The sequence below is a fragment of the Heterodontus francisci genome, chromosome 5 (genome assembly GCF_036365525.1).
Source record: "Heterodontus francisci isolate sHetFra1 chromosome 5, sHetFra1.hap1, whole genome shotgun sequence".
NCBI lineage: Eukaryota > Metazoa > Chordata > Chondrichthyes > Heterodontiformes > Heterodontidae > Heterodontus > Heterodontus francisci.
The window spans coordinates 197,429,058-197,451,729 of NC_090375.1; the positions used below are offsets into that span (position 1 = coordinate 197,429,058).

General features: G+C 44.6%; 1 protein-coding gene across 3 annotated transcripts; it reads right to left on the reverse strand.

Moving 5' to 3' along the window:
• Positions 1-1,820: 1,820 nt before the first annotated feature.
• On the reverse strand, positions 1,821-22,011 carry tbx20 (T-box transcription factor 20). Of its 3 annotated transcripts, none has more exons than XM_068031014.1 (8): positions 21,741-22,011; positions 21,090-21,321; positions 19,149-19,313; positions 17,823-17,931; positions 15,089-15,247; positions 14,238-14,329; positions 10,283-10,395; positions 1,821-2,996 (listed from the first exon to the last, which is right to left on the reverse strand). In XM_068031014.1, the coding sequence occupies exons 1-8, from the start codon at positions 21,862-21,864 to the stop codon at positions 2,656-2,658; spliced, it is 1,335 nt and encodes a 444-aa protein (XP_067887115.1). In that variant the 5' UTR covers positions 21,865-22,011; the 3' UTR covers positions 1,821-2,655. The 3 variants fall into 3 exon arrangements, with proteins under 3 accessions (XP_067887115.1, XP_067887113.1, XP_067887114.1); XM_068031012.1 differs by having other exon boundaries at positions 14,253-14,329; positions 21,741-21,957; XM_068031013.1 differs by lacking the exons at positions 1,821-2,996; positions 10,283-10,395 and adding an exon at positions 10,750-10,823 and having other exon boundaries at positions 21,741-21,957.
• Between the last annotated feature and the right edge of the window lie 661 nt (positions 22,012-22,672).

Genomic DNA, 22,672 nt, shown 5'->3' on the forward strand with positions numbered 1-22,672 from the left:
AATTAGGCCAATATTCTCTGGAGTTTAGAAGACTGAGAGGTGATCTAATTGAGACATAGAAGATTCTGAAAGGGCTGTATGGGGTAGAAGCTGAGAGATTGTTCCTACCGGTCAGGGAATCTAGAACAGAGGATAATCATTCAGGACTGAGATGAGGAGAAAGTACTTCACTCAACCGCTTGTGAATCTTTGGAATTCTCTGCCCCAGAGGGTTGTGGATGTTCCATCATTGAATACATTTAAGGCTGGGATAGATAGATCTTTAGTCTATCAGGGAATCAAGGGATATGGGGAGGGGGCAGGAAAGTGGAATTGAAGCCCAAGATCAGCCATGATCGTATTGAATGGCGGAGCAGGCTCGATGGGCCGTAAGGTCAACTTCTGCTCCAATTTCTTGTGTTCTTGTGTGTTAATGGTATTAAGGGTTCCAGGTATTAAGGGTTCCAGAATGAAGACAGATGTTTGGAGCCAAGCTGCAGATCAGCCCTAATCTAATTGAATGCTGGAACAGGCTCAAGGGGCTGAATGACCGGCTCCTGCTCCTATCCTCCAACGAGTGATGAGAGTTTTACATTCAATTTCCAGCTGGCTGCACAGGACCTGTGCATGAGAGCTGGACTGGAGTTGACTGATCCAACAGTACCTCGCTATTCCACCTCTCCTGCCTTGCTAAGTGCATTGTAACTTATGCTAATGAGGCACATTGCAAAGCTGCCTGTGCCAGGAACCCACCTGAAATATAAATCTGTCTCTCTCAGGATTGCTTTTTATCTTCAACTCTAAGGTACCTCCCCGTAAGCTTGTTAAAAATGTAAGAGCAACTTGGGGATATAAACTCTGGCTCGTTGTTGTACTTGATCACAGAATGGAGGGGTTAGATTTTCACCCCACCCCCCCCAATCTGGATCAGGATCAGGATCAAAGGCAGACAGGTGCTAAAGATTAGCCCCATTGGCCAATGTGCTGGGGTTCAGGCTCTGTCCTGCCTCAGGATCATGAAGAGCCCAATTAAAAGGAGGCAGACTGAAATTTTCCAGTCAGTTTCCAGGTTCCTGCAGGCGGCAGTGGCAACCAGTTTCGGTGCCTGGAGATAGGCACCCAGCAGCAGACTCAGGTGGGTGGGGCTAGCTATCCGGGCAGGCCTAGAGGCCCCTCCTTGGCTGCAGGAGCAGCAACAGCCTGCCCTATAGAGAGATTTCCCCCTTTCCCCCACTACAGTGTTAGCCTGGCTGCTGAATCTATTTTTTAATTAATGTAAAAACGTTGGATCGAGGACACCAAGTTGAAGCCCCCTCTCTAATTACCTCCCATTACTGCCTCTGGCTCCTCTCAAGCTGGAAGGCCTCTGATTGGCCCTCCAGCTTTGAGATCCCACCTGCTGTCCTTAATTGGATGGAGAACCCACCCTCTGGCCATTAACCGACCACCCTGGGGAAAATCACAGGTAAGTCCCCCCGCCCCCCCCCCAGGGGTGCATTCAGCACTCAAACAGTCCCAACTTGTTTCCCATTCCCAGAGGGAAAATCCACCCGAGAACTTTCACAGCCTCGGTGATTACAACGGAGTCTGTTTTGCATCAAATAAAAGCGGAGTTAAAAGCTCACACTGTTTGGCCCTGACAGAGTCTTCATTATTTTCAGGGCAAGAAATAGGAAGCACCATTACTGCTCCATATTAACACCTACAACAGGATCAGACAGAAAATCAAGCACACAAACACAGAGATTCATTTAGTGACTGTACAGACATTGCCATTTACAAATATTCAATTTTAATCTTAGGTTTCCAATATTACATTACATTGATATATCAGTCCTGCAGAAATAAATATATTGCACTTTTAGAAAACAATTCTTAATAGATGTAACTCCATGATGTCTTTTGAATATAATCCAGTACATGAGGGAAAACACCGTATCGGGTTTCTCAAACTTTTTTTGAAAAAAAAGTGAACATGCTCACAAAAATGTTACGACATTAAATGATGAATGCAGCAAGCTGCAGAGAGACTGTGAGTCATTCTACTGGGTTTCTACCACCACACACACATGGTGTATCTGAGACGTGAGTGCATGCTCTGACTCCCGGAAAGGCTTCAGTTTGTCAGGCGCAGGGTATTATAGTGCTCATGGCGGGTGAATTCACTACCACACTACACTCTTGAATGCTGTCAATGTTGCAGGCGTGTCCTGCAAGGACTGGGAGTTGTGCTGTCCTGGATCACTAGGGGGTTGGTACATCTCCCATCCAGCAAATCAATCTGCTTTAGTGCTCTCAAACCAGTATAGTGTTTGCAGTTCACTAACAGTGACAGGCCATGGAATAGTAGTGGGAGGAGGGGAGCTGTACCATGCTCGTTGGCCTCCCTCAGGGGATTGTAATGCATTGTAGCTGCTGCAGCTTAGGTGGCAACAGTGCATTATGGGAGTTGTAGTCCAGCTGTGCCAATGCACCATGGGAGTTGTCCATTTACAATGCATTCTGGGAGTTGTAGTCATGTTGCAATGCACTCTGGGACATGTAGTTTTTTGGGGACTATGCCCTGCAGGAGCTGTTTCTTGATCTGTGCCTCTGAGTTATTGTTGTCCCAGATGCTCTGTGCATCCTTCACAAATGCCACATTCCCTTGTGCGAAATGCACCATTGTTGAGCCAATCATACAAAGTGACTCATTACAGCTGAGGAGTGTCGCAGTCCCTGAATAGCAGCGTACGGCCCTTGCTGGAAATAGTGATGGTATCTGGGCATGTGGAACGTCGGGAACGTCGGTCCGCTTCCTTGCATGGAACTTGCAATCGCCGACGGTGTCAGAGGCATTCCAATGCGGCTGTAGGGTGGGAGCGAGCCCTGGATGGGATGGGGAATGGGTGCAGCTAGTGAGGCCGTGCTCGTAGCAATTGCAGTCAGGGACTGGGGATGCTGGAAACCAGAGAAACTGGAGGAAGATGCCACCCAGGTGCTCAGGGATAAGTTATCTGAAGTTGTAAATGCTGATCCTGCAAGATAAAATAAAACAAACGTAAAGCAGTGACACTGACAGAGGATGAAGTAGTTCGTTCATCCAGAACAGAAATATGCGGAGTGGAATATTTAACTCCTTACAAGGCTTTGTGTAAAAGGTCATTTACCAGTGAGAATATTTAATAAAATAATCACAACTAATTGGTAGAGATTACAAAAAAAAAATATTAATGTGCTATTCTTAACTCCTCTCTGAAATGGCCGAGCAAGATCCTTTATCAGAACTGGCGGAAAAGTTAGAAATGTGATGGTTATTTGTTTAAATGTTTCTCTCTCCACAGGTGCTACCAGACCTGCTGAGTATTTCCAGCTTTTCTGTTTTTATTTCAGATTTCCAGCATCTGCAGTATTTTGCTTTTGTACTAGTCATGCAACAGCCTGATGCGGTCGCACAGAATCATACTTTCCAGCCAATGTCCCAGATTCCTCCAACACCATCCCTGGGTGTGTCCTGTCCTACAGTCAGGAAAAAAAACCAAAAGGTAGAGGCACAATAGTATAAAGTCAGGAGAGACTGGCCCTGGGAGTCCTCAACATTGACTCTGGACCCCATGAAATCTCATGGCATCAGGTCAAACATGGGGAAAGAAGCAGCCTGCTGATTACCACCTATTGCACCCTCCCTCAGTGTTCCTCCATGTTGGATACCACTTGAAAGAAGCACTGAGGGTAGCAAGGGTACAGAATGTACTCTGGGTGGGTGATTTTATTGCCCATCAATAAGAGTGGCTTAGTAACATCACTACAAACTGAGCTGGCTGATTCCTTAAAGACAGAGCTGCTTGACTGGGCCTGCAGCAGGCAGTGAGAGAACCATCAAACGTCCGAAAAACCTACTTGACCTCATCCTCACCAATCTCTATTGCAGATGTATCTGGCCTTTATTGCAAGGGGATAGAGTATAAAAGTAGGGTAATCTCGCCACAACTGTACATTGGTGAGACCTCACCTACAGTACTGTGTACAGTTTGGTCTCCTTACTTAAGGAGGGATATACTTGCATTGGAAGCAGTTCAGAGAAGGTTCACTAGGTTGATTCCTGGGATGAAGGGGTTTGTCTCATGAGGAAAGATTGTGCAGGTTGGGCATATACTCATTGGAGCTTAGAAGAATGAGAGGTGATCCTATTGAAACGTACAAGATCTAAGGGGGCTTGACAGGGTAGATGCTGAGAGGATGTTTCCACTCATGGGGGAATCTTGAACTAGGGGGCACGGTTTCAAAATAAGGGGTCTCCCATTTAAGATGAAGATCAGGAGGAATTTCTGCTCTGAGAGTCATTAATCTTTGGAATTCTCTTCCCCAGAGAGCAGGGGAGGCTGGGTCATTGAATATACTCAAGGCTGTTAGATTTTTGATCTACAACGGAATCAAGGGTTATGGGAGAGCAGTGAGGAAAGTGCAGTTAAGGCCATAATCAGATCAGCCATGATCTTACTGAATGGGGAAGCAGGCTCGAGGGGCCGAATAGCCTACTTCTGCTCCTATTTCTTGTTATGTTTAGCCAAGCTGTTCCAGTACAGCTACAACACTGGCATCAACCTGAAAATGTGGAAAATTGGCCAGGTATATCCTGTCCACAAAAAGCAGGATATATCCAACCCGGCCAATTACAGCCCCATTAGTCTACTCTCAATCATCAGTAAAGTGATGGAATATGTCATCGACAGTGCTATCAAGCGGCACTTGTTGAGCAATAACCAGCTCACTGACAATCAGTATGAGTTCTGCCGGGGCCACTCAGCTCTTGACCTCATTACAACCTTGACCCAAACATGGATAAAGGAGCTAAATTCCAGAGGTGAGAGTGACTGCCCTTGACATCAAGGCAGCATTTGACTGAGTGAGATATCAAGGAGCTCTAGTAAAATTGGAGTCAATGGGAATCATGGGGTTGGAGTCATATCTTGCGCAAATGAAGATGGTTGTGGCTGTTGGAGGCCAATCATCTCAGCCCCAGGAGTTCCTCAGGGTAGGGTCCTAGGCCCAACCATCTTCAGCTGCTTCATCAATGACCTTCCCCCCATCATAAGGTCAAAGGTGGGAATGTTTGTTGATGATTGCATAGTGTTCAGTACCATTTGCAACTCCCTTAGATAATGCAGCTGTTTGTGCCCACATGCAGTAAGATCTGGACAACATTCAGGCTTGGGCTGATAAGTGGCAAACAACATTCACGCCACACAAGTGCCAGGCAATGACCATCTCCAACAAGTGAGAATCCATCTTCCTTTGACATTCAATGGCATTACCATCGCTGAATCCCCCACCATCAACATCCTGGGGGATACCAGAAGCGTAACTGGACTAGCCATACAAATACTGTGGCTATAAGAGCATGTCAGAGGCTGGGAATTCTACAGCAAGTAACTTAACTCCTGACTCCCCAAAGCCTTTCCACCATCTACAAGGCATAAGTCAGAAATGTATTGGAATAGTCCCCACTTGCCTGGATGAGTGTGACTCCAACAACAATTAAGAAACTCAACATCAGGGCAAAACAGCTCACATGATTGGCACTCCATCCACCACCTTAAACATTCACTCCCTCCACCACTCTCGCACAGTGGCAGCAGTGTGTACCATCTACAAGATGCACTGCAGCAACTTGCCAAGGATCCTTCGACAGCACCTTCCAAATTCGCGACCTCTACCACCTAGAAGGACAAGGGCAGCAGACGCCTGGGAACACCACCCCTCCAAGCTACACACCACCCTGAATTGGAACTATAATCGCCGTTCCTTCACTGTCGTGGGGTCAAAATCCTAGAATTTTCTTCCTAACAGCACTGTGGGTGTACCTACACCACATGGACTGCAGTGGTTCAAGAAGGCAGCTCATCACCACCTTCTCAAGGGCAATTAATGCTGGCCTTGCCACAAATGCCCATGTCCCATGAATGAATAAAGAAAAAGAAAACAGCTGTTAATTATCTTTATTTCTGAGTGTGAAGAGTTTTCTGTGGTTCTGGAAGGACTGCTGTTTTAAAACAGAATTGCCATTGCAATAACTATCCAACTGACAGGGAGGTAACAGAGAAATGGCTACAGAATAATATCTGCCATTGTTGGCTGATTTCATATACTTTATGATTACTGAGCTGGTCCATTAGAAGTGGTCCAGTGACAACATGTACTTTATTGGGATAAGTTTGGTGTTAGTTTCCAGGTCTGCTCAGGACACTGTGGACTATTGGGAAGGTCTGATAACTCAGTACAGGTGGGACAAGAAGCCAGCCTCACTGCAGCCAGGATTCCAGAGTGGCACAAACGCGAGCGAACACAGTCAGTAATTATATCAGACACTGTGAAACCTGCACCCAAAAAGGGTGAACAGACACAGTTCACAGAGTAGGAAAAGATCAGCTCATCCACTAAGCTTGTCCCACACCATGACAGCTGCAACATTAGACTAAACACTTCCTTACCCCCACATCAATTATAATTTGTAGCAGAGTGAACCATGCAGTGTACAGGAGTGTGTGACAGAGTTGTTACTATCACAAGTTTAATCAAAGAATTACATTTCTAATTTGGTGGAATTTTAATAATTCATTTGGAATGCAAAAATATTGCAAATCTAAAATGATCAACCAAATTAAAGAGCTCCAGTGGAAGGCAGATTTTGTTATAAACAGCACTTCTTAAATACTTTCTGGAAGGACTGCGCTTTTTGATGGAATCTGCAGCCTGATGTAGAGAATCAGACAATACATTTTTTTGCCTTAACTAATCACTGGATTGAAATTCTTCATGGTATTTAGGCTAATGCAATCACTCCATTATCTTGTACAGATTCAGTATTATCAATGTCATCTCTAATTAGAGAGATTTGTCTAGAAACTATGAAAATATTGCTTTAAACATAACAGAGTGGGGTATTCTCCTGCTTTGGTGCTGTCATTTGGACATATTTCACTTCTCCCAGTCTGACGCTTGAGGGGTTCCAAGGCAGTAATTAACCGTGATGTCTGGAGTATAATATTTCAGTGTTGTAGTGTGTGTAGTGTTATTCAGTAAATGGTGTGACACCACTTCACACTCACTGCAGTGTGGTTGCGAATCATGGAGTGGACAACTTCTAAAACCTCTTAGCATTAGAACCTTCAGTTTTGTTATCAAAATTTAACCAAAATTCTGAAACCAGCGAGCAGAGCTCTGGCTGAAACTCATATGAGGGAGTCTGTTTTCCGTGACCAGAGAGAAATGTGGCACTGGTAGTATAACTGGGGTCTGCTTGCTCTGTAGCAGGTCTCAGACTCACAGGTATAACTGCATCCTCACATGTTCGTAACTCAGATCTCAAGATCTAAATTGTGAAACAGATTATTGTAATTATATCATGGCACTGACAAACTATATTCCAATCAATTAGAACTTAATTGTATGTACTTGCACATTATAATTTTCTGTCTGTAAACTCTGCATGTTTTAAGAGCATGATGCTGTAAACTTAAATAACCCAACTTTAATTGGCAGCATTTCATGCACAACATTAAAGAAATTGATGCCGAGGTTTTCAAAAGTGTGACAGCGGATAGACATGACTGTTCTATTCACACTCTAATATCACACCTATCTTACACAATCTAAAGCAGTAAGCAGCATGCTCTGTAAAGTAATGCTGAAAATAGTTGGATGCTGAACACAATTCCTTGCTGTTTAAGCTTTCTCTTAGACTGTGACAAATTAGAAGAGGCTGAGAGGAGACCCTATATAAAATTAGGAGGGGTTTAGATAGAATGAATAGAAAGGCCCTATACCCCTTGGTTGAGGAGTCCTTAACCAGGGGCATAGATTTAGGGTAAGGGGTAGGAGGTTTAGAGGGGATCTGAGGGGAATTTTTTTTTCACCCAGAGGGTGGTGGGGATCTGGAACTCACTGCCTGAAAGGGTGGTAGAGGCAGAAACCCTCATCTCATTTAAAAAGTCCTGGAGGTGCCATAATGTACAAATCTACAGACCAAGAGCTAGAAAGTGGGATTAGGCTGGATGGCACCTTGTCAGCCGGGTGCAGACATGATGGGCTGAACGGCCTCTTTCCATGTTGTAAATTTCTATGATTAGCTGCATGTGCCTTCTCAGGTCATTGCACCATGACTGCTTGCCTCTAGCTATTGCCAATAGCTACTGATAGAATTCTATCACTTGCTATTGTTCCAAACCTGCTTCAAGACGCTGAAATCATATTTTAAGAAATCAAATTAAAATCAGCCTCAATCATGTTTACAGCAACAGTTAGTGACATAATTGCCTCAGTTGTTAATCTCTCAAATATAAAAAAAGCCTTATATTTATGCAACACCTCTCACATCCTCAGGACATCCTTAAATACTTCAGTTAATTACTTTTGACATTGGCCAACACTATTCTCCCTGCTCCTCTTCAAAGAGTATCATGGGATGTGTTACACAGAGTTCCTGTCTACCTATTCAGGTGGCTGTAACATCTTGCCCGAATGCACTTCTGACAGTGCAACACTCCCTCAGTATGACACTGGAATGCTGGCCAGGTCCCTGAAGTGGGGCTTGAACTCATGAAGTGCTGAGAGCATGACGCCAAGCTAATACTTCCATATGTGAGCATGGGATATGGGTAGATTGTTACTACAAGTATTCATCAACACCCAGTTCTAGCTCTGAAGGAACAGTACTGCAGGAATTTAAAGTGATGGGTTGCTATTTTGATGGATACAATTAATGCATTTATTTTTCGGAAGGATGCATAGAAAACCTGCCATCTGGTACATTGGAGACACAAATAGACATTTTATTAATGGTCTTCTGCATATATTTGAACAGTTTTATACTATATTACCAAAGGTGCTGCTTCCCCCAGATATTGTTTGGAGATTATTCAGGTATTGTTAGCTTAGATCAGATGTTGTATTGTGAATTGTGCTGAGGGATTGTGTAGTACAGTGGGTTCAACACTGGGACTGACTTTGCAGTTAAATTGGTCTTTGGCCGTAGCTGGAAACGTGAATAGAAAAGAGAATGGGCTCAGGTGTAATAGGGGCTAATGATTCTTCATCAACCATTTTACACAGTTGTCAAACATCAATTTCACCCCCTTTGTATCTAAGCTACAGTTATGGATGTAAGTTTCCTCCCGCTGCCTGGTTCTATATGAAATGCTTGAGGCACCACAATTCTATGGTGAATCCAAAGCACCTCAGTCCAAGAATAATTCAGTTTGGAAAATGGAGGCAGTGGGTTTAAAACAAATTGGAGCACAAATTCTCCCTATTTCTAATGATTTCATTAATGCATTCATGAAGGCTTCCATTGCTAGATAATCAGGAACAAAATCTTTGTTTACAATTTTACAGTACACAGGAAATCCTCACAGACACATTTACAATATGGACCAGAGGTATCCTTGCCTGACTGTGGGATGGGGGAGTGTTACTGCTCATCTAATCCCATACCATACTTGATCTCAATGTATGCAATGCTGATATCGGACACAAAACTAAATTCTATTAACTAATGATTGCATTTCCTGACCTGAGTGCAAAGATTTACTCAAAAGATACACGGTAGCACAGAACTTCAATTAATACTCCCAGGAAGGAACGTTCCATTTGGATCACACACATAGGTTCAAACTCTACTGTGGCTCAGGGGTACTCATCTGAGTTAAGAGGTCATGGGTTCAAATTCCCACTCCAGAGACTTGAGCACAAAATGTAGGCCAACACTCCCAGTGCAGTATTATAGGAGTGCTGCACTGTCAGAGGTGTTGCCTTTCAGATGAGACATTAAACTAAGGCCCCGTCTGGCCTCTCAGCCGGAAGTAAAAGATTCCATGGCACTATTTTGAAGAGCAGGGGAGTTCTCCCTGGTGTCCTGGGCTAATATGTATCCCTCAACCAACATCACTAAAACAGACATTAAAAAAAAGTGGGCTGGAAATGCTCAGCAGGTCCAGCAGCATCTGTGGAGAGAGGCAAAGTTAACGTTTCAGATCAGTGATCTTTCATCAGAACTGAAACGTTAATTCTGCTGCTCTCTCCACAGATTATGCCAGACCTGCTGACTATTTCCAGCACTTTTTGCTATTTCAGATTTCCAGCATCTGTAGTACTTTGCTTTTATTCACTAAAACAGATGACTGTTTGTGGGATCTTGCTGTGCATGCACTGGCTGCCACATTACAACAGTGCCTACACTTCAAAAAGTGCTTTATTGGCAGTAAAGTGCTTTGAGACAACCTGAGATTGTGAAAGATGCTATATGAATGCAAGACTTTCTTTTTACCTCTGGTTTGTGCTGCTTGGCTTTCGTCTCCCAGACCATCATCATCTCCTCCATATGTCCGGATTGGTGAGCGTGCATAGGTGTGTTTCTGGATTAAATTCTCTACACTTTCTCTGTGGAACAGGAGTTTGTGTTAATGTGTGAAACTATACAGATACCCTGTAACAGCAGCTGTCAGATAAATAGCTGGCCAGCACTGTAGTACCTTATTGATTTTCACTTCATGACTGGCGCGATTATATTACTCATAAGCTGTATGGGTTACAGCGAGTTATCCTGCCTTGCTCTATGATTAAAGATTAATCCACAATGTGAAGTCAATTATTCCGGCTGGTGTACAGTACAGTTTGAGAATGTCTGCTGATTTCTGACCCAGTGTTTTGGTTATTTATTCAACATTCTCTTTTCTCTATTACTGCTTTGTGTTTCACCCTAACTATGCAATATTTTATATTAAATTTCACCTGCCTCTCTTCACTCCCTTTGAAGTCTCCTTGAGCTGCCTCCTCACAATCGGCTGTTCCTCCTTGTCTGGCTTCATCTGCAAACATGACCTGTTAGCATTGGGAAGTTCTCAGTGGAAAGAGAGAGGGAGCCAACATCCCAAATCTTTCCGGAACAGCACTGGCTCAACTAGTTTACAAAATCATATTAAAAAACATGTTTTTTTTTTACTTACAGATCAGTGAATGGTTATTAATATATCAATGAAAAGTTTAATATCTGTTTTGCTAACCCCAGTACTGATTTCATGAACAAAAAATAAATTCAAGACCCTTAGAACCCACAGGTTAAAATATATTGTTTATTTTAAATCCTATGGAGATCATTCAGAATTATAAAACAATACAACACAGAAGGAGGACATTCAGCCCATCATTCCTGTGCTGTTCTTTGTTTTTTTTCTCTCTGCAAATATTTAACCAATTCGCTTTTGAAAGTTACTATTGAATCTGCTTCCTCCACCCTTTCAGATCACAACTACTCTTAAAAATAATTCTCCCTCTTGGCTATTTGGTGAAACAATTCACTCCAAAGTTTAACTTTTTTTCTCCAGATTCCACTAGAAGGTAATATTTTGTAATGTCACTTGAAATCCTTTATTAAGATTCCAACTCCAATCTGAGACAAAGGGTAGCACCACATTATTACACCTCCATACACCAAAACACTCCAAACAGCCCACTATTGGGAACATTAATCAGTATTTAGTCACTCATGTTATACATTCTGACTTCGGGCCTAACTGACTCTTTAAAACTGGCTCCTAATAGGCGCCGAATCCCTTTTGAAGCATGAAACTTGAAATACGGAGATAAACATCGACAAATATCAAACACCGACCTCAGGTCAAGAGCTGGGAATATCTGGACAAATCTGGCTGTATCTGAAAATGATTTCTTGGACATGTCCACATTAACAGTGGGTATTCTTGTTTTAAACACAGGTACAGCGAGTTATTGCGTTTATACACCCGGGTTATTGCGTTTATACACCCGGGTTATTGCGTTTATACACCCGGGTTATTGCGTTTATACACCCGGGTTATTTGGTGTTTGCACACAGTGCCAGATCAATCTGGGGAGAAGTGTAAATTGAGAAGGCGACACATTCAGCAGCAGGGACTGTTGGCACTGATTTTAGCAGCGGGCACAGCACGGTTACATTAATAATTCGGTGTACGGGATTGAACGGGCACAATATTCCAGTAATGGAGAAAACTCTCATCTGCACTTACAGGGCCCACAATTCATGAACTCAAACTTCTGTGATATGGACAGGCAGTCTACTTCACAGATCAATTCTATCAACCGTCACTTGTATTTTTCTATCGGAGTGGTCTTACTTAAAAAGAAAACCCAGAAAATGCGAAACCCGAGACCTGAATTTGCCAGCGGGACATGTTCAGTCGACAAGATCCAAGTTAGTAATTGAAATTCCGGTTATTAAATGCATGTTTTTGCATTAATTTTTCTGATAAGAACTTGTCTTGCTAACAATCTGCTTTTGTATAGGTTGTTAAAGCCACTGGTATTGGGAGAGAGCTGCTCACTCTGGGGTAAAGTGCAGCTGCTGTCAACTTAGGGTTTCAATGTGTTTTATCATCGGGAGCCAGACTTGTGCAGGGTCTGTGAGCCGCAGCTTTCAATCAGTAACAAGGAGGAATCGAATTATTGGGATGTTTGTCCCAGTAACTGACTGTAAACTAATCACATCTCTAGCAGTCTCTGTGGGCCAATCGATCAGATCCAAACCTCTCCCTAAACAGTCTTCAGACAAATGAGACTTTTAAATACTGACCTAGTGCTTACAAAAAAACTGAACTCCCAGTCCTCTCACTGCTTTCAACCCAGCAGGTTTCAAAAAGACAATTATTTCAGAAATCAGAACGGAATGAACATAAATTTCAGATACCCCATACACTCTCTAATCTTGTGAACAGTTCAGAATACACAGTAACAGGATTTCCAACCCCCTCTGCTGGGTTTATTTCAAAGACTTGTTTCGAAAATAAAGCACCTGGAATGTGTGCGAGTGTTAAGAGCGGGAAGGGAAGGTGGGAAGACTCGGAGTGTGTTTTTGGAGGCTGACCAACGCAGATCCCAACTGTTGGGTGTCAGAGACACCAAATGTACAGTGTCCATCGCAGAGGGGAAACGGTCTGATCCTGTGTGTGCATACCTGTGGGACGCACACCAGTGTGGGTGTATATACAAGGCTGTGTAACACACGTACACACCCCTGTGTCTATACCAATAACGTAAAAGTATTAAAAACATCCCCAAGAGAAGGTGGTTAAAAACAGGAGTCGAGTTTTAAACCAGCGGTTTCACGGTGATGGAAATCTCACCTAGTCTTTCTAAAGATAGTCTGGTGACAGGGGAACCGCACATCGGTCACTGGGAATAAACCTTTCAGACTCGTACATCCAGGTAAAGGTGAGTTGGGCGCGCGGAACAGAGTCAGGATCTTCCCCACAGCCACTTTAGCGGAGGGGATTCGCTCAGTGGGATGTGAAACTGCGGCAGGAAGTGAAAGCCCTCTCCCATAAAGTGATGATTTAGAGCCAAGCTGCACATCCCAGACTGGAAATCCAGGCGACTGCAGTCCGGCTCAAAAATTCCCGGGAATAAGTGGCGTCAGTACCTCTCTTGTCAATTCTTAGGAATTGACAAACCGATTCGCTATGTGAAACACTGACCAATTAAAACCCATATTTCAAGAATAAGTCTTTCTTGACACTTTAATGCAACAAATCTGGTGAGTTGGGAAGATCAGCAAGTCAAAATGATTTAAAGAGTGGTCAATCGAGATAGGTATTGGGAAGAGCCAGTGTAAATCTTTTTTCTAAACCTCCAGGCAGACTTGGCTCTCCGGTCCATCAGCGAAGCAGGCCATTGCATAGACATCCCATAACTAAAGCCCGGTGCTCAAACATACTGCAAAATAAGTTCCAAACTCTTCTAAACTTCCCTGCTTTGGATTCTACCTGAACGGGCCATGACTGGCCCTGGAATTAACGGAACTGCATTATAACTAGGTAAGGGCAGCGAGGGAACACATGGGCAGATTGTGCAGACGGCAGTATAACTGCCGTCTGTGACTCCGATCAGTATCGGCAGTATTTCGTTTCCAGCCGATGTTGAGACTATGTTAGGCTGCGTGTACCCGGAATATCTCGCAGTGACTTTACTCACTAGAACTACCACCACACACACGGTTTTTATTTCACACTTTCACGGATGGCTTGGGAGTTTACACGGCAGCATGGAAACTCGGTGTGTTAGGGTTAGAATAGAAACAAGCAGCTGGATAGGAAGAGGCAATGTGCAAGGAAATTAACCCGCCCCGCCCTCCCAGTAAACTCCATCCCTTAAAGCCGCTTTTCATTCGCATTTTAACCATCGCGCTCTCTGCATCCTTATCTTATAGAACGGAGAAAAACGAGCCTTACTCCTGAAAACAGTACCTCTCCATGTCAGTCAGCCGGGAGGAATCCCGGAACCCTTTAGCGAAAGGATTACTGTCGATTTTTAATTTGGTGATCTGGAGAGAGAAACAGTGACAATAAACCCTCTTTGGATAGAAAGACCGCGGGCGGAGAAGCGAATGAAAGAGAGATTTCTTATCCAAAAAAAAACAATCAGATTGGCCAAACCTCAGGCTGTGGTGGGATAATGTCTGTGACTGAACTTCAATCCAGTTTTAAAGGGAAATCACATATCGGTCTCAGTAAAAGTAACCATGGAACCCAGTGCCATGTATTAACGGGGATTAATCAGCCTTTCTGCACAGCACGGGGTCCCGGGGTGGGAGCACTGAGAAACCGGGTGCCGGGCTGCCTCCTGTTTTCCCAAAATCCCAATTAACTCCGGTGAAATTGAGCGAGACACCAGGCCCTGGGATTTCGCACCAAAGCGGTCATTAATATCCCCGTGAATATGTTTGAAAATAAATGGAAATGGCTCCATGTTCATTCTCAATACATTCAATCTAAATTAAACAAGTTACAATTTCTGAACAACTCAATAACAGGAGCAAGGGCAAAAAGAGCGGCGAGATTTCGAATCTTTTCAACCAATACTCATTGTGACCAGCATCAGTCAATCTCGGAATGTGACCATGATTTAAAACGAGAGACCTTTATAGGAACGGAATCTTGCAAAAAGGGATCTGCAGTGATCTGCTACAACTTTGTTAACGGCGCCAGTCTTTTACAGGTTGCACTTTACACAGGATCCGAGAATCAGATCCTTGCCCCTGTTTACCGCGGCTAAGTCCTGCAATGAATGTTCAGACACTCACCAGCTGGTTCTGATAGGCGGTCACTGCGGTGAAAACGGTCTCTGAGAAGATGAAGGTTCGGAATTCCTCGGATTTGAGGTTCACCAGAGAAGCGGTGTGATCTTTCTTTTTAATTATATGCACCCGGGGCTGGTATTTATGCATAGAGTTCAGAATTATCTGTGGAATCAATGCATCATAATTACACCCCGAGCGCTAGTGTTTCTGTAACCAGATTCGCAGCTTGCAAACACTTCCACTGAAACAGATACCCAATGACCCATAATCTTAAACCTACAGTATGACACCAAACTCGCCAGGTCATCATAATGTGGCAATTCCATGGGAAAGAATGGGATTGGGCATTGCAATCTCCAAAACGCCGGGAAATCCTCTATACTCCGGGATTTTCAACAGGGAATTTGATTTATTCAAATACCAGTAAACCATTGGGAGCTAAAACATTTACACCTATATATAGTCTGCTGATAATTCTCTGATCATGGTTGCAATTTTCAGTTTAATTTCCATTTATGCATTCAATTAGAAGGAAATTAATTCGTTTGCGATTTAAAACGAATACATTTAGACACTAACCCTGCCTAAAACACACCTGTACTGCACACACAGTAACCCTTCCTAAAACACACCTGTACTGCACACACAGTAACCCTGCCTAAAACACACCTGTACTGCACAGTAACCCTGCCTAAAACACACCTGTACTGCCCACACAGTAACCCTGCCTAAAACACACCTGTACTGCACACACAGTAACCCTGCCTACAACACACCTGTACTGCACACACAGTAACCCTTCCTAAAACACACCTGTACTGCACACACAGTAACCCTTCCTAAAACACACCTGTACTGCACACACAGTAACCCTGCCTAAAACACACCTGTACTGCACACACAGTAACCCTGCCTAAAACACACCTGTACTGCACACACAGTAACCCTGCCTAAAACACACCTGTACTGCACACACAGTAACCCTGCCTAAAACACACCTGTACTGCACAGTAACCCTGCCTAAAACACACCTGTACTGCCCACACAGTAACCCTTCCTAAAACACACCTGTACTGTACACAGTAACCCTTCCTAAAACACACCTGTACTGCACACACAGTAACCCTTCTTAAAACACACCTGTACTGCACACACAGTAACCCTGCCTAAAACACACCTGTACCGCACACAGTAACCCTGCCTCAAACACGCCTGTACTGCACACAGTAACCCTGCCTAAAACACACCTGTACTGCACACAGTAACCCTGCCTAAAACACACCTGTACTGCACACAGTAACCCTGCCTAAAACACACCTGTACTGCACACAGTAACCCTTCCTAAAACACACCTGTACTGCACACACAGTAACCCTGCCTAAAACACACCTGTACTGCACACACAGTAACCCTTCCTAAAACACACCTGTACTGCACACAGTAACCCTGCCTAAAACACACCTGTACTGCACACAGTAACCCTGCCTAAAACACACCTGTACTGCACACACAGTAACCCTTCCTAAAACACACCTGTACTGCACACAGTAACCCTGCCTAAAACACACCTGTACTGCACACAGTAACCCTGCCTAAAACACACCTGTACTGCACACAGTAACCCTGCCTAAAACACACCTGTACTGCACACAGTAACCCTGCCTAAAACACACCTGTACTGCACACACAGTAACCCTGCCTCAAACACGCCTGTACTGCACACAGTAACCCTGCCTCAAACACGCCTGTACTGCACACAGTAACCCTGCCTCAAACACACCTGTACTGCACACAGTAACCCTGCCTCAAACACGCCTGTACTGCACACAGTAACCCTGCCTCAAACACGCCTGTACTGCACACAGTAATCCTGCCTCAAACACGCCTGTACTGCACACACAGTAACCCTGCCTCAAACACACCTGTACTGCACACAGTAACCCTGCCTAAAATACACCTGTACTGCACACACAGTAACCCTGTCTCTAACACGCCTGTACTGCACACACTGGGTACATGAGTGACAGGGGAATGGAGCCATAGAAAATATTGAAATGATTTCACCTCGAATGAACTCAAACTTGACAAGGCATTTAGATAGATAATGTGGGAGTTCAAATGGAAAAGTTTATTTTAACTGAACTATTGATCGTTCTGTCAATGCTGAATTATTGAATATAAATCTGACCTGGATTGAGTAATCTAAGATCTTGCAAATGAAAATAATGAATTGAGGACAGCCAGCGAGTCAGTGAGGTTTGTAGTTTGATAGGTTTGGTGTTGGGAGTGGGATACATTCTGACCTGGGGAATTGGTGATTTGCAGAGTCCCTGCAATATCTTCCTATTTATTCTCAGGTGGCACTGGGACCTCGCTCTCACCCTGCAGTTTGCCGGTTGGATTGATTTGGCGGCGAGACTAAATCCTAGTTCCCGAAGTTTAGAAGAAGGAATCAGGTGCAAGTTGGAAATCAGAGGACCCACTCTGGAATATTGTCTTGGAAAGGGAGCAAGAGTGCCAAATAATCCCATGGACAAAACCCCGATCTGATGCCGGCTGCCAGTGGCACCCAGGCAGGGCAATGCCACTTTACCACATTGTGATTGGTTTAGACAGATCGTTAGAGTTTATTGGAATGATGCAGGTTTTAAAAGTGATGGCACTTTAACTCTTTGGTACCTGGCGGCCCCGTTCCTGCGAGGTGAGATTGATCGAATAACAGCCAGTTACAACTCACGTGGCCATGCTGGTCCAGCTCGTTGTTGGTCAGCTTGACTTTTTCAAAGGAGACCATTTGTTTGAGAAGCTGCTCCCCCGTGAAAGGGCAGTCAGGGTGCACGTATAGCCTGGAAATCAAGAGAAGGGCAGAGTTACACAAACTAGGATAAAAGCAAAATACTGCGGATGCTGGAAATCTGAAACAAAAACAAGAAATGCTGGATTCACTCAGCAGGTCTGGCAGACCTGCTGAGTGAATCCAGCATTTCTTGTTTTTGTTACACAAACTAGGGTTGTATTCTCTGGAATTTAGAAGGTTAAGGGGTGATTTGATTGGCGTTTCCAAGATATTAAGGGGAACAGGTAAGGGAGATAGAGAGAAAGTATTTCCACTGGTTGGGGAGTCTAGGACTAGGGGGCAGAGTCAAAGAATTAGAGCCAGACCTTTCAGGAGTGAAATTAGGAAACACATTTACACACAAAGGCTGGTAGAATCTGTAACTCTTCCATAAATGACAATTGTTGCTAAAGCAATGGTTAATTTTAAATCTCAGATTTGGGTTAACAAAAAGGTATTAAGGGATATGGGGCAAAGGCGGGGATATGGAGTCAGATCACAGATCAGCCATTGAATAGTGGAACAGGCTCGAGGGGCTGAATGGACTCCTCCTGTTGTTATGATCCTATGAGTGAGATCAGGCACCGGGACATGTGTGCCGGTGAGCAACTGAGGTCCGGGTCAGTTGGAACCATTCTCACTGTATAGTTGACCCGGTTCCTTGTAGATTTAATTTTGCTAAAACAGACTCTAAATCTCAACAGTTTATTGGTTCCAATGTAAGATTTCACAAGTAGCAGTATCCCAGGCCTGTGCCATTGCCACTGATGTCCAGGGAGCGTTTCTCTGGTTACTCCGCAGCAACGTGGCTCATTGTGCGTCTGTTTAGTAAAATGATAAAAGAAAACATTGGAACAGTCACTGGGCTGGTGATCCGGACGCTCCTGGTGTTTGTATGTGAGCTTTAACCTCTGTGTTGCTAAAATGCAGAGGCGGCAAAGCGGCTTTGGTTTTTGTGAATGCTCCAGTCTCGTTACTGAACGGTGGGAGATGCTGGTTAAGTAAACAAACACGTGGAGCACATTCACCGGGATTGTGTAGGGAAACAAGTTACTGAAATTAGAGCCCGTGTCTAAAGCAGCTTATTCAGCGATTTCTAATGGAACAGAACGATATACAGAACCGGGACTAGGTCAGGTTGCTATTTCCGCCAGCGGTGTAAATATACAAATATCACGGTGTGTGAAGGAGTGATCTCAGCAGAAATCCTTAGGAATAAAGTCCCACCTTGCGGGTAGGGGTGGGTCTGCTTTGCCAGCGACCAGCCAGGAGGAGCGGTGATAGGCATAACGGTATCTCTTATTGTCCACTGCCACAATGTCCATTAACACGATGTACTTGGCTTCAGGGTCAACCCCAGACAGCGAGACTCGGATGGTCGGGAACATTCTCCTGAAACAGGACAGACCAAGAAAACAAGCCCTTAAACTCTACCATTCCGCTTCACAAACTCCCACAGAATTGTCCAAGTCAGAAAGTGCTGCGAACATTCAGCAACGGAGAGAAATAGCAAGTGAATATTTCAGGAATAACTCCAAACTCTGCCACTTCAGGCGATGGATTATCTCCAGCCCCGAAATTAGTAGCTACCATAGAAACAACTAAACAAGGAGCACCCAGCATCCACCCCACCCCCCACCCCCCTCCCCAACCCAACTAGCCAAAAACAAAACAAAACCCTCTTTGACCGCCCCCTTTCAATAGGATTCAGGAATGAGGGTTACTATTCTGCTCAGTTACAAGTTTGTCGAGTTCTAGATGTCAAGGTGGCAATCTGCAAACATCATAGGTGAGCGGGGCTCTGCCTCGGCTGCTGGGTATTCGCAGCGTTTTCTGGTTTCATTTCAGATTTCCAGCCTTTTCTGCTATAAGACTTGTAGGTTGATAGGTAAATTGGCCGTTGTAAAATTGTCCCTAGTGTAGGGAGGTGATAGGGAATATGGGATTACTGTAGGGTTAGTATAAATGGGTGGTTGTTGGTCGGCACAGACTCGGTGGGCCGAAGGGCCTGTTTCAGTGCTGTATCTCTAAATAAAATAAAAATAAAAAAGGGGGCCGTTCGGCCCAATGTGCCTGTGCTGGCTCTTTGAAAGAGCTACCCCATTAGTCCTGCAATTTATTCCCCTTCAAATATTTATCTAATTCCCCTTTGAAAGTTACCATTGAATCTCTTTCCACCGCCTTTGCAGGCAGTGAGTTCCAGATCACAACAACGGTTTCAGATTTTCAGCCTGTGTTTTATGAATGTTGCAAACCAATCTCAAATCATTCAAATGCCGGGAAACATTTACAAACACTTTTGGGAATGGAACCGAATGGATTATACAAGCTACCCAATGACATGACAGCAATAGAATTATTCTGTCACGACAATTACCCCTTCAACAGAATTGTGATGTCTAGATAATGATTGTATAAATTAGAAAATATAATTACATCATTTAACAGAACCGCATTTGAGTAAATAACAGCCGTTAGTGCATTGAAACTAATTTGAATCAATTCAATTATTGGTCAGCGCTTTTTGGTCATTCCTAAATTAGTTTTTGTGTTCCGATATTAATTCCAGCCGTGTTATTAACACTGCACAGAATTAAACTGTATTTTTGTCTGTGTCACGGGGGGTTCTTGTTTTTCACAGAACACAGCGAAAACACAAACTCCAACAACTGCGGCAGCATCGAATACAGCCGCTGTTATATTTCTACTTTGAACAGGATGGGCATTTTACAATTCAGGAGGGACAGAACATGATTGTCACACCCGTCCTCTCTAACGCATCATTGCAAAACAAACCCATCTTATCTCGTTTATCATAAACTATCCGATTGGAATCGGTGGGATTAGGAATGACCCGGTGTCCGTTAATCTTTCGTTGAAAACACGGAGCCTGAAGTCCCCTTTTTCTCTGGACTGTTATCAATGATGAAATAGAAAAGACAAACAGCAGAAATAACTTGGAATTACAATCTCCAGCTACTTTTCACAGACAATTATCTCAAGACACACGTTTCTTTAAAATTTAATTTGGTGCCAAACCTCGGTTGCAATGTGACCCATTTCCCCCCAATTACACCGATTGTCAAGAGGCCTCAGACAGAACTTACTAAATCTACGCCGTTAATAAAACCAATGGTTTCGCTGTAGGAGGTAAAAGAATGTCCTCACCTGCCCGATTTGGTGATGATCATTTCGGTGCCCAGCTCATGGAACTTGTCCCACAACTCTTTGGTTTCCAGACTGCAGGTTATCTTGGCCATTTCGGCGCTGGGGACGGTCGGGGTAGTGGGGATGAGGGGCTCAGTACAGACCGGGGATACACTGCTGCTGTAATCTCCGAGTTCCAGGCTGCTCAGATCACCCAAGGGCTGAGAGCAAGAGGAATTCTCCACAAACTGTTCTGTTTAAGGGGGGGAAAGAAAAGTGCCTGTTCATGTTCGTTAACTTAACACTTCCACGTTGCCAATTTGGTGGCTGCAGTTCCTCGTCGGAGCTACTAAGCTGTAATTAAACTCAAGACTGCGGGAACATTAACCCAAGGGAGGAAAGAAATAGGTTCAAAGTGCCAAACTTTACAAGGCTCTCTGTGCTTAATTGAATCTTACATTCTGGACAAGTATGGTCAGAACATTTTATAGAAGCAATACTTTGCTCCAAATAGATGCAAGTGCTCCAAATGAAAGCAGATTGAGCAGAGAAGGCTGGATTATTTCAGCACATGTCCCTCCTGAGAGCCAGTCAGTCCAGCTCTCCAACAGGCTCAGCCCCTGAGCAGGGAGTATAGTGCAGTTCAAGCTGGACTGGCAGGGTTTGACTTACCAAGGGGTTTGATGGTGTTCTCTTGGATCTCTTTCTCCTTGGAGTTTCCAGTTGACATGAGGGCTGCAATGGAGAATGCATTGGCCCGGGATGAGAGCTGGGGTTTGGCACTGCTGTACTCCATGCTGCTACAGCCAGGGCCCGGCGCCCTCACACCTCCTGCTGGGGGCGGGGAGGCTGAGCCGGGACGGGTGGGAGAGAGAGTGCTACCTGCACTCACACCGGGACCAGCTGCTCCTCTCTGCCTCTCCCACTCGCTTCTCGACTGTTTCCAATCCGCCTCCCGCACCGCCAATTAATTTGGTGCCTCCCGCACCCCGTATCCCAGAGCCCTGCGGCGGCAGGAGCCAATCAGCGGCCTTTGACGTCACTCACCCCGGCTTCCCGCCCGATCAGGAGCTCCGAGGGCTGTACGCCTGCGCAGTACCGGCCGCCTCCGGCCCTGCGGCGGCACCCCTCATGCACAGTGCGGGGGGAGACGAGAGGGGATGCCGGCTATGCGCAGGCGTCGTGGAAGGCTGGCGGCTTCCGAGGACGGCAGTCTTGCTCTGATGGGCAGCAGGCTCCCTCACTGGGATTAATCCACTCCAGGACACAGAGCATTGCACTCTGCTCTCTGCAGAGTCCGGGATAAATGGACTGCCAGACATTCAGATTCCCAGCTGCAAAGACAGAACATGGGCTCTGCAGCTTGTATCTTTGAACGTTTGCAGGAAAGCACAATTTTTCTCATTGCATTGCAACGGGCTGGAGTATCCGACCTGTTTATTTGCAGAATGCCTTCGAACTCCACACCATCCTGCATGCTTCACATTCCTAATGCATATTTTACACTCAATTTCTCCCAGCTACCTTGCTAAAATTAGAATTTCTTTAAACTTTGGAAAAGAAAGTAATCGTTTTGCTTTACAAGTGAGGAAGAAGAAAAAACA